This window comes from Malurus melanocephalus, unplaced genomic scaffold (genome assembly GCF_030028575.1).
Source record: "Malurus melanocephalus ecotype Western Australia unplaced genomic scaffold, MMel_1.1 scaffold_711, whole genome shotgun sequence".
NCBI classification, from domain to species: Eukaryota; Metazoa; Chordata; class Aves; order Passeriformes; family Maluridae; genus Malurus; species Malurus melanocephalus.
Window position 1 is genome coordinate 159014 of NW_026623943.1, and position 13038 is coordinate 172051.

General features: G+C 34.8%; 1 protein-coding gene across 1 annotated transcript in view; it reads left to right on the forward strand.

Annotated features, from left to right (window-relative positions):
- KLHL1 (kelch like family member 1) overlaps positions 1 to 13038 on the forward strand; it is a 174803-nt gene that overhangs the window by 75120 nt on the left and 86645 nt on the right. Inside the window, exon 4 of the mRNA XM_057384477.1 lies at positions 2878 to 3074. Coding sequence (XP_057240460.1) covers positions 2878 to 3074 — 197 coding nt within the window. The remainder of the gene's footprint in view (positions 1 to 2877; positions 3075 to 13038) is intronic.

The following is a 13038-nucleotide window of genomic DNA, read 5'->3' on the forward strand; positions in this document are numbered from 1 at the left end:
CCAAACCCAAGACTAAAAAAATCCCCAAATCAAAACTGTCCCTGAACTTGGGAAAAGGTTTAGCAACATAGCAAGAATATCAGAGAATTCTTATATTATCTCTGGTTCACATTTGGTAATGAGGTAATAAAATTTRTGTAGTCATTATGGGAATGTGTGCAAATGACAAGCATTTTAATTTCTGCATAAGCAATGCACATAAWTTTTTTCACAAATAGAGCTATAATTTATAATAACAATTAGAATACATTAAAGTTCTTTTKATTGTTTTTTCCTCATATTTTTTCATCTTAATTAATGTAATACAAAAGGAGATTTTAAGCTCTAGTTAATTTGTTTTTCCCAGACTAAGGCACTTGTGCAAGCTTCTTATTGCATAAAAATGTGAAGGGGAGATGAATTGACAAAGCAGTAATATTAATGCCCCCTTGAATATCCTATTAAACATTTTTAAATAGATGCTTAGATCTTCTAATTGCCAATATGAAACTGTCTGAAGATTTGATATTTTATATACAGAGCCTCTTAACAGCTTTCTTTTTTCAAACTTTGACCATGCTAAACACTTGATATCCCRGAGGAATTTGCATAAAAATGTCATAGTACTCTTCTGAAAAAGTGAATACAGTCCTTGTGAACAAATTCATGAAGGTGTCTTGATGTTTAGAAAAAAAAAAGATAAGATTTGGAAAACGTTTAGATGGATTAAAAACTTGTCTATCATTKAAGCTAAAAGAATGAAGAACAATAAACTCTTCAACTCATACTGAGTGTGCTTTTCTAGCTCGTATCATAGATATATTAAGTAGTAAATTAGTATTTCTGAATTTTGCTAAAAATGGCAAGTTATAATATATTCATATCCCCAGATATCCCAAAAGCCATTGTATGTTTACTTMCTCTGTTAAAATGCACAGCAGAAATGTATTCACACTCTTCTATTAAAATGTGAGAGCTGCTTCAAAATGGAAATGTCCGTGTTAGTTACATAAAGAAATGGATAATTTCATCTGGATCAGTTTTGTACGGCCAGAGATGTTTTAGAGCTCATTGTTGAAAAATAAATAGGATGCAAGAGAGGAAGTTGTCAAATTGAATTGTTTTTTATTTTCTTCCTTTTTTTTTTTTTTTTTTTTTTTTTTTTTTTTTTTTTTTCACATTTTATTTTTTTATTTTTTTTTTTACTTCTGGTAGAAGGATGATCAGTTTTGACCTGAAAATGACTATATTTTGAAAGCTTCCATTTGACACAGTGGAACTATCTTCCAGAGAATAGATTGTGTGTTGAGCCAGTCATTACCTGCAGGCATGCAGCAAATGTGGGAGTGYCATTGATCAATATATGGGTCAGCCAAGAATCTGCTGCTGAGTCTGCCTTCTGACCACATTGCATAGAGATGTGGTGGACAGAAATGGTGAGAAAATGTCAGATGACATAAAGAGGAACTTATGTGACATTAAAAAAAGAATTGAAAAAGCAGAGGAAACCCACTGAAATTGGGCTGTGYGCTTGATCTGATGCTCTGACCTTTGCAAAAAGAGGCTTTTTAACTATAGCTAGTAAAGTATAACTTCACAGTTTCCATCTCACATTAAAAGTTCCAGATATGGTGAAAGGAGAAAAGATCAGATATGCAGTGTGAATGATGCTGTATTTTGAGCTTGGTATTGCAATATAAAACAGCTTTTCTTTTCAATGGCACACTGTTGAGAAGTTGAAGATTTTAGAACTCGTTAGTGCCACGCAATAGAATTATTAAGATTTGTAGATTTTTGACAACAAATACAAAGTCTGKGTGGGGAAAAGTGTGAGTTTATCTAAGTGTTGAACTATAATAGTTTGAAAAGAAACATCAATATATACTTAATCCTCTTTTAGTTGGAAATTATTTTTCCAAGCACAGCAAAATAAAATCAGAGGTGTTTTTGATAATTTGTTTTAAATTTGCACATTTTATTTTCTTATTCTTCTTCTTTTCCAGTTCTCCAAAATATCCTTGTTATCTTAAATTTGTAGTTTTTAAAGTGATTAATGTGATGACTTAATAAAGAGTTTTATAAGATACTAATGTAAAAGTAAAATTAAAAATTATGTTTGGGTGGAGCATGATAAGAACTACATATTCCAGCCTAAAAGAAATTATTTTTAAGGTTTMTTTTATTGTATTTTACCTCTTATTTATCTAAAAGTGTGTCAGTCTGCAACGTAAAGATAATGACTTGTGAAATTACAGCATTAAGTGCAATATAAGTATTAATTAATGGTTCTTTTCCCTAGKATAAATTATTTTAGAGGAACTATATGCTATGAGAAGCCTGCCATGTGTTACTCAGATAACATTAATCCCAAAGTCACATTACAAATAAGCAACACAACGTTTGAAGGCTGTTAAGCCTTGTTTTGAGGATATATTTATGGCTTTATTCACACTTTACTAGGCAGTTATTACATTCTTTTCAGGGAAGTGAATGGCTGTGAGGTTTGTTCTGTGCCACTGAAGATAACACAAGTTTTATCACAAATTTCAATGAAAAAAAGAAAAGAAACCCAGAAAAAAAACCATCCACAGCCTGGTTGATATCCAAATTTTCCAAGTCTTCTCTTCTATTTCACACTGTACAGTCTCTCTTTTTATGCCTTTTATACAGTTGAATTAATAGTAGTTTAAAAAAAAAAAAAAACATATTTCAAATGCTGTAACTTTCAGGTCACTGAGGTGTTCAGYCAGGGAGACTAATCTTCTTTTCTTCACTTTTTCTGCAGAGTTATTTATATAGAGCTACAGTTATWTATAAAAACATCTTTCAATATTGTATGTTTTGTAAATACTGARTAAATAAGTTTGCATCTATTATCAATCTTTTTTTTTTATTCAGGCTGCCTGGAATTAAAAGAAGACACCATTGAAAACCTCCTAGCAGCTGCTTGCCTTCTCCAGCTCCCACAAGTAGTAGAGGTTTGCTGCCATTTTCTGATGAAGCTTTTGCACCCATCCAACTGTTTGGGAATACGAGCGTTTGCTGATGCACAAGGATGCACAGAGCTTATGAAGGTGGCTCACAACTACACCATGGTAAGGCAGTTTTGGAATGTCTAAATTATAATCTTGTGAATCCTGTATATCCTCAACAAGTAAAAATACCTTGTTCGTTTTTTGCTTGAAATGATTTTGTGCTATRTTCTGTATTTCTGTGGAACTGTATTTCATAAGTGGTCCTTTTGAGGCCACAGCAGTGGTGATTCCAATGAACTTCAGTGAAGTTATGAGAATTGGCCTTCTATGATGGRTGCATTGTCTGGTGGGTCTTAACTGTATATGATTTATTTGGATGCATGATCACCTACAGGTGATTATAGTAAGGTGCATGTAAATCATTATAATACTTTTTAATCACTTCCTTTTAATTTAGCTTTATGGAATCTTTGTGATGGTCATTGTACTGCATGGGAATACTATCAAGGGAAGATTTGTTGGGTTGTGGTGTTGGGTTTTTTTGTCAAGACTTATCCCTCCCTTTAGGCACCTGTGAAGTAGTTTAAGACAGGAATTTTTAGAAATAAGGAATGTTGTTATCTGGTAATATTTAATGTTTTTTCTTGTTACATCTGACAGAACAGGTATGGAATTATCATCAAAATTTAACCAGAATCAATGAACAGAAATAGGCTCCTTATTCAGAAATTAAGTCATATTGGCAGCCATTTGATTCTTCATAGTTTGACAAAATTAAAAACATCTGGTTCATTAAATTAAACTTACATAAAGAGAAGATTATATATAATGTATAAATTATGAGAAATAATGGTCCCTGTAGGTCTCTACTGAAAATATAACTGAAGTAACAGAGCATTTTTCAATGAATTGCATTCTCTTTTTCAGCATTTATTTCCTTATTTTATTTATTCTTTTATTTTACTAATAACAAATTGCAATTCACAGGTTTAACTGGGGTTTCTTACCACTATAGTTCAGACAGTGACACCTATTCCACACTTTTGGAGCCTAGTTCTGTGGTTTCTTATTCTTAAAGGTCCAAGYTAATCAGTTAAACCTTCTTCTGTCAGTGGAGAGAAATAAGCTGTCAGAGCAGCATTCATGTGGTCTTCATTCAAATGAAATTGCATTAGGAGTGAACAYATATTTTCTGAAAGAATCCAAACTTTTAATCAGTCTATTTCTTAGCTTTATATATTACTTTTATATTGCACATTGTGATATTTTCATAGGCATTGCTTTACTTCATTTAGATGTGATTCAGCTCACATCTATTTGACTTACCATTTTGTGTTAAAGGGTGTGGAAGACCAATTGTGAGTGGGAAGGAGCACCTTATTGCCTATCTTCAGTACAGCACTCTCAATAAAAAAGCATCTACATAAGAGAAAAGTGATTAGTTCTTCTACATGAATACATAACCAAGAAAAGCTTAGGCAGCTGAAGGAAGATACCTTRGGGAGTGTGAGGGAGGAATACCAGAGACCTGGGAAAGTGAAGAAAGGGGAGGAAAGTGATGAACACAGGCAAAGAGCAGATGCATAGTCTCTAATGTGACAGAAAGCATTATATTTTCCTTCAGACTCTAGGAAAGTAGTATGGACTGTGATTAGGATAAACATAAAGTAGGGCAAGAGGGAGTTTATGCAGAGGATTTGAGGGGAAGCTTTGGCTATAAAAATGATAGAAAAAATCACTGTTTCTTTTTGAAGAAGTTATCTTGTTTTCCAGAGAACAAGGCCTCTTCTTTAAAGCTTTTCAGGATGCTTTTTTAAGAGTTGCAAGTAATGTATCTCAAATTCTAGCTCTGTGAATCCTCTTCTGTGGTGTTATTGCAAAAGCAAGCTTGTTGTGAATAGGAAGTAATAGTACTCCCTTTAACCCTGGAATCTTCTGCTGTTGTTTGTGTGAGACTGAAAAATACTCATGCTGTGGTTCTACTCTGGTCTAGGAATGGGGAGAAAGAAAAACCTCTTCAATAATCTTGCAAAAATAGATTTATAGGCATATGTCTTATGTGATAGATTGTGTAATAATTTTGAGATATGACTCAAATCTCATCTTTGAATAATTCTGCTTCTTAGCTAATTACATAGTTGAAATTAAATATTCAYTGATATGTTTAAAAAAAGCAAGTAATAAAATAATAGCTCTCTGACTTTATAGTACCTGGCAGAGGTCRTACAGCTTTTCTTAGCCAATCTCTTTTAGGTAGAAAGTAATTCACAATTGTCTCCACAATAGCATATTAAGGAAAAATCAACACAATTTTATGAAACASTTTGCTTCATTGAACCTTCATAAATGCTTTAATCTTCATTTTTCAAATAAATCTCCTTGCCTAGTTTCCAACTTGATATAAGTTCCACATTACACTGTTGTTATATACATATATAACTCGCTTTTTACTTTCACATAACATGTTATAAGGGCAAGACATTTGAGCTCAGAAATTTATTTGTATTGAAGAAGAAAGAGCTCCTAAAGAGCAAACCAATTATTTTAAGAATCCTGTTGGCAGGACATACATCATTCCATAGATGTTTTCTGTCACATTGAATAACCTCTATTTCCCTAATCATAAAATCTGTGGAAGCGAAAAATACAAATTTTTATTTGCATAGTGGTCATAGGTATGTCCTATCTAATATAAATAAAATTCTTTCACTACGAAGTTATGTATATCCCTTTCCATGAGCAGAAGTGTAATATCCCTGGTATTTACTGGGATATTTAGTCTTCAGTGTCAAATATCAAATAATTATTTGAAATGTAAAATCTAAGTGAGGAAAAGCAAATGTGTGAATAGAAGAGGGGAGGAAGTGAGAAAATGAAGATAAGAAAAGCAGTGAAGGAAAATCAGATAACATTTGAAAAATTGTAGAAAATGCATTTGCCATATAGCAAATTAGGAGGTTGGTAGAAGAAAGAGGAAGGTAAATATCATAACAATTAAGTGAACCATGAGTGCTAGAGATTTCTATGTTTGCATTCCCTCTACTTTTTWGAAATGGAACTTGGATGGCATCATTTTAAATGAAAGCTTTGCAAGGAAGAAGTTAATAAGAGCAAAAATGTAAATTGTCATTGGTTTCTCTTTTAGGCACATCAGATTTAATGTAGTTTGTTTTATTTCTGAGATATGAAAATGCCCTGCCAATGTTTTATGGTGTGATTTTTATTTTTTTTAAATTATTTTTAATGAATCTGCTAATTTAAATGGCATCACAAATATCCACGTCTCTTGATTTAAGACTTCTGTACTTCTTAATTGCAATCTGGGTTGTTACTAACTTGTCAATTTCTGAAAGCTTTCAATCTGCAGAGCCATATGTCTGATAAGTTTAAATTCCTAATTTATTGCCAGAGTTAAGTTAGATGATAGTAGACTGTGTGTGATGTCTTTTCTAAAAAAAATAAAAGCAGCAAAGTGGAACATATCAATAAGCTAAAGGAAATTATTTCTTCTAGCAGGTATTTTTTGCTGACAATTCTTTATTCTTCTAGTTATAGGGGGCTTCATATGTAGGGATGCTAACCTCTAAAGTACACAATTTATCAGATTGTCATACTTGTCACAAATTAAAGTCAGACTGTATGGCCTTACCCATCTCTTTAGAAAACTGAATTAAGAGTAATTCGAAAATATGCTGGCCATCCAATTGTTGGGATGCAAYTATTTTTAGAGTATTTGATGTTTTAAAATATACTATGTTTTGTACCATTGTATGTTTATTGATGTAAGTTTGTAACAGACCATACTAGATTAATGGACTCTATGGCTAATGTATGATTAGCACTTCTCACAACAACTACTTGTTTGCGTTGGTAAATACTGGAAGATAAAAAGAAAGTCATATTTTTCCTTAAAAAAATAATTGCAGTTTGGTTTTAAAGCATGGGAAATTATTTTTTTAATGCTCATATTTGGTATGATTTCGAATACAAATGTAATTTGCCTTCTTTTCTYCCAGCAAAGACCTTCGTTCTGCTTTTGTTAGGATGTGTAGATAATGCTTAGAAATTGAGTGTGTTACCCTCCAAGATGCAGCACCAGTTGCTTCATCTCATTATCATGCCATTTGACTGAAACCTGATTGCTTTGAACAGAAAATAGGAATACCTCATAGATATAACTATTTAATCTGTCAGTGCTTCACCTTTCAGGAAGCTACACTTAAACCTCAGTGATCGTTTTGCATCTAGAAACTGCAGTTTCGAGTTGAAATGATAGAGCTTGTTCCATATTTTTATTTCCCCATATTTCAAAATGAATTGCTAAACATAAACTTGGCAAATCTTCAAATTGCTTTGATGCACTGAGCAGAAGAATGGCCATAAGTAAAAATTCCTTGACCAGAAGAACATAAATGAATAAAGTGATTGATGTGTCTGTAACCCAGTCATAATGTTAGCAATATAAAGGACCCTAACATATGCTGCAGTTSCAAGGCTGGGAGATGCAGAATTCTTGCTGATGGCTTTGAATGAAGTGGTAAGAGGTGTTTAGCTTCTCAGAGATGCAGTTCTGTGCTTTGCACTGCAAGGGTCATTAGTCCCACCACAACAAAACATTATTCAAACTTAATTGTGAGCACGTAAGTGATCTGTGACATGTACTGACTTGATATGGACTCTTTAATTTACTGGGAATTCTGATTGTACTGCAGATGGAGAAACCATTCCATTTAGTAGAAGTGTATACCTTATGCAAWTTTTTTATGATCTTTTATGGCGAAGAGCTTCAGTGATCATTTTATTAGTTATGCTTTTTATCTAGGTTACAAAATTTCATGGTTAAAACCTGTTGGGATTGAGTGGGGAAGGAGTGATATGTARAACCTTCCTTCCAGCTCCATTTACAACGGTTCACCCTGAAGCATATTGAAATATTGTAACATTACTCCATATTCAAATGAGGAAAAATATTATTGAGATATTGATAGGTGGTGATAAGTCATTAATGGGCTGTAGTTCATGTACATTCAGACATCAGGAGATTATTTCAGTGTTAACATAGCCTTAACTAAAGTCAGATCAAGTGAAGCAGAAAAACTCTCTAGTATTGTAATTTAACAGTTTTACAGTGTCATGGTAAGGAATAGTATTCCCCATTTTAGTGTTCCCACTAAATCACTCCAAACCATGCATTGCTCACTAACTCCCTCTTTTCCCTCCCCTCCTCCCCTGCAGTGGGACTGTAGAGGTGAATTGGAGGCACAAAAGGTAAAGATCATGGGTTGAGATCAGAACAATTTACTGGAAACAGCAGTGAGATAAGGAAACAAACAGTAACAGCAACAATTCTGCACAAATGACAAAGTATACAAAAGGARGCARATGATTCGTRTTCACCRTGGGGCAAACCCCTGACAATACCAGACCACTCCGTCTGTCACAATTCCTGACCCGAAAGGGAGTCCCTGGAAAATGATGTGACATGGTATGGAATAACATTCATGTCCCAGCTATCCTTCCTTCTGGCTACTGCAGGAATTCACTCTGTCCCAGCTGGAACCAGGACATTTGTCATATTCTGTTTAACATTTATATATCTACTGGGTCGTAAGTTGGCTTTTTACTATTTAATATAATTGACCACATGCTATTCAGTGGATGCTGATCAGATAACAGCTTTGTTAATTTCAAATTGTATTTTGTTTTTAGCACTTTGACCTCCTTATCAYCACGCTGGTGACATATGGATAGACAGTGGAAAGCTGATGGAAAGCTGACTGGACAGACAGGCCTGGAGAGTAATAAGTCCAGCCAGTGACCAGTAAATAGTGATGTTCCTCAGGGATTATTTTGGGGTCCAACACTGTCTAGCAACTTCATTAATTATTAGATGATAGGATGGAGTTCTCTCAGAAAGTTTGCAGATGTCATCAGAGTGGCAGGAAATGGTTAATATGTTTGAGGACAAGGCTGCTATTTAGAGGGCTTGCTGAAACAATGGGCTGAAAGCTCAGAGTCACAGAATCATTGAGATTGGAAATGATCTCCAAGATCAAGTCCCACCCTCAAATAAATACCATCATACCCACTAAACAATGCCACAAAGTGACACATCTGCTTGCTGTTTGAATACCTCCAAGAATAGTGCCTTCACCAGTTTATTGAGTAGCTTGTTCCAATGCTTAAACATTCTTCCAGAGAATAAATTTTTTTTCTGATATCCAGCCTGAACCTCCCTTGGTGCAACCTTTCACCAGGCTAAAATACCCCAGTAACCCCAGCCACCCCAACAGGAATTATGTTCCAGACCCTTCACTAGCTTTGTTGCCTTATGGCTACTCATCCCCAAGTCTGCAGTGTTGCATGGGGTTGTTGTGACCCAAGTGCACAACCTGGCCTTGTCAAACCTCAGTGGCCTTGGCCCATCGAGCCAGCCTGTCCAGATCTCTGCACAACTTTCATAYCCTGCAACAGATGACACTCGTGCCCAACACTTTCTTGCCCACAAAATTACTGAGGATGTGCTCAATTCCCTCATCCAGATCATCAATAAAGATGTTAAAAAGGCCTGGCTGCAAAAGTGAGAAAGGAGAAGCATCACCAAATTCAGCAAAGGGAAATGCAAAGTTCTGCAGTCTCGGGACATGTAACCCCATGCACTGGTACAGGCTGGGGAGCAGCTATTTAGGAAGCAGCTCAGCAGGACACCAAATTGAGCATAAATCAGGAATGTACCCTTTCTCCATGAAGACATCAACATCCTGGGGTGTATCGGTGAGAGTGAGAAAGTTGAAGAAGGTGATCCTTCCCTTTTTGGCACCCATGAGACCACATACAAAGTTTCGTGTCTTGTTTTGTATCCCTCAGTACAAGAGAGACATAGATATAATAGAGTTTATCCGGATGATTGGATGCTGGAACACACAGTGCAAGGGGGAGGTCTGAGGAAGCTGGGCCTGATGACCCTGGTGCACTGAGAGGGACCTTCCTGCTCTCTGCATTCTGCTCTCATCCTGAAGGGGGAACACAGACAAGAATCTGCCAGCTTGTTGTTGGGGGTGCGCATTGGCAGGCAACACTGATGCAAATTAGAGTAAAGAAAATCCCAATTGGATATTAAAATTACTTTTTAGAACAATGGGAGTAGTTAAATGCTAGGAAAGCAACAACCACTATAATATTTGGGATCTGTTCTTGGAGGTRTTCAGGATATGGCTGAAAATGTTGCTAAGTAACCTGACCTAGTTAAGACATGCACTGTGCAGGGACTGTGACTAGATGAGGTCACTTTGAACCAAAATTATTCTGTGAAGCTATTAAATGTATTTCCTATATGTTTTAAGTGGTTTCAGATACGAGCTGTGTATCCAGGGATGACATGAAGCAAAAATTCAGATTTTTTTTTTTTTAATCTTGCTTTTCAAGCAATGTGCAACAGATGGGTTTCCTGAAGCTAGCATTTAATTGAATTTTATTAGCAATAAGCTATTGGTAGCATGCTAACAACAGGTTAATAGTAACAGTGAAATTTTAAAACATTTTGTAATTTTCTGKTTTTTATGCCCAGAGTACTTGCTTGGAGTAAAAAGTTTAATTACATCTCTATTTAAAATGCTTCCTAGATCTACATAGAATGCTAATTTTAAAGAAAACAAATCCCTTGACTTGAGTAGTTAAATTCTGAGTTTKAAAGCTGTTATTTTGATACTCTAACTGCTTAGACTTTAGTTTTTTATAAGATACTTTCTCTCTCTAGCATCCCTTGGACTAGTAAAATTAAGTTGAAAATATTCCAAGGGAATAAGAATAATTGAAGGAAATTATATTGCCAGAAATACGGAAATTAAAACAAAAAAAACATTTCGGAACTTACTGTATTGATTATGCCTGACTGAGAAGTATATTTTTTTTGGTTTAGAATTTTCTCTATTTTGCCCTTTAAAGGTATACTAGTGATGCACAAAAGTGAACAATTGCAACAGTGAAAACACAAATGAGTCTCAAAATCCTTGCAACTTTCAAATGAGCCACAAAATTTGATCACTTATTTCTCTTGATAGGATGACTTTCTTAAAATATTTGAGTAGCTTTTTCTTTATTTAAACAATTATGGTTATTATTATGTCTCCTACTACAAATTTATTTTTTCTTTTTTTCTTTTTTTTTCTTTTCTTTTTTAAGAAGAAACTGTACTTTATAGATCACTTTTCACCCTTCCAGTATTTTTAAGACTCTTGTTTGAACGTAATAACCAGCACTTAGCACAGTGTGCTGCTTTCTTTTTAAGTTCTCCTTGGTACAACTGTGACATAGCACATTGCAGTACCACTCCATCAAGACACAGTTGGAGAAGAGGAAGGTAAGAGCATTTCAAGAACTAGCATATGGACAGCAAGATAATTAACAGAAAATAGAAAAGACAACTGCTGGTAGTAAAATGCTGTGAAATCTACAGGAAGGCAGTTAAGGAAATAGTCTATAGTGCATTAATCACAATTTGATGGCTTCTTAATCATCAGGAACTTCAATTAGTTTGCCTAGATGCTACATTAAAAAGGTTAGTATGGCAGAATGTTGTATTATTCCTAGAGAGGGCTGCTCTGGAAAGCGGCTCTCTCAGCTGAGCAATCATTTAACATTATACACATCTCAACAGTTTCTATAGCTTTAATTTGTTTTTCTATTTTATTCTAGTTCCAGAAAACGGAATATTCAGCAGATTTGCTAATATCCCATTGAACTAATACCTTCTATGCTTTAGACATATAATTGCATACCAAGTGTACTATGATATGTCTCTTCTTCTTCATATGGTGATTATCTGTGAGGTCAGCAGATCTACATGTCAATCTCTCAAGTGAAGTATACATCGATTCATAAATCCTGCTTCATCTCACTGAACTGTAGGCAGCAATAAATTACTGCTCTTAGAGGTAGCTCATGACAAGCAGTCTTAAACTTACAAGCATTGGTGAGTGCCTAAAATCAGCATGAATCTGTGTCAGTATTCAGAACTGCAAGCATCAAACTAAAAAAAAACACTCCAAAGACAGTCTTGAAGGATCTTCTTGGCATTCATGGAAAACAAAGAAGATGAGAAGAAACAAGATAGCTGAATTTTGTAGCTGTAAATTTAAACCTTTGACTCTGCATACCACTGTGAAATCAAATACCTGGCATTTTTGCATGTCTTTTTTTTTTTTTTTTTTTTTTTTTTTTTTTAGAATGTGTCCCAGTACTGGGGATAAGCATTCTTTTTGTTTTTTTTTGTTTTCATGGTAGTATTCAAGGATGGGTAAATACAAAGCCCCACAAGAGTACTTAGATAGTGTGTGTAGAAAATTAGTTGATGGCTAAATTGTTTGGAAATGCAATATGTATTGAAGTTCCAGCTCAGGGATACCAAGAAAGCATGACATAAGCTTTAAGTGCATTTTCTGTCTGCAATTCCCAACACTGTTACATTAAGAAGAGGTCCTTTAGGGTACAAAGAAGATTCACTAGTGCTTTCTGTGGGCCTCTCAGTTAGCAAAGAATATAGCCTGTTGGGAATATCTAGCTGGTGGGAGGTGAAAAAGAGCAAACATTGGGCAGGAGGATTGAACTGATATTAGTATAGACAATTCCAGTAGGAAAAGCAGAAGGAAAGATACAGGAATGAGAAATGATAGAAGAGAGAATCTCAGTCTTTGGACTATGSTTGAAGTAAACAGAAGAGTATATGACCAATAGAAGTCTTTCTCTGTAGRAACTCCATCACCAAGATTCTCGTTGCTCTGCTTTCTGAAATCATCAGTGGCCAATATTGTTAAAATGACTTGAAAATRTTCAGTCTGATCTTATCTGACAGTAATGTGTTCAGCAAAATGCAGGGCAGACATCTAATTTCTCTGTTGACTACGAAAGAATTTGCAGTCATACAAAAATAAAGACAATGAAATTGCAAGGAATGATGTTTTTTGATACTTCTAGTGCTGAGGTAAAAAAAACATAACACTTCAGAGTAGAGGTTAACCCTAGTCTTTCCTGAAGCAATATGAGAAACTGAGGCTTTACAGTGTTCTRTTACTGTACAGGAACCCTT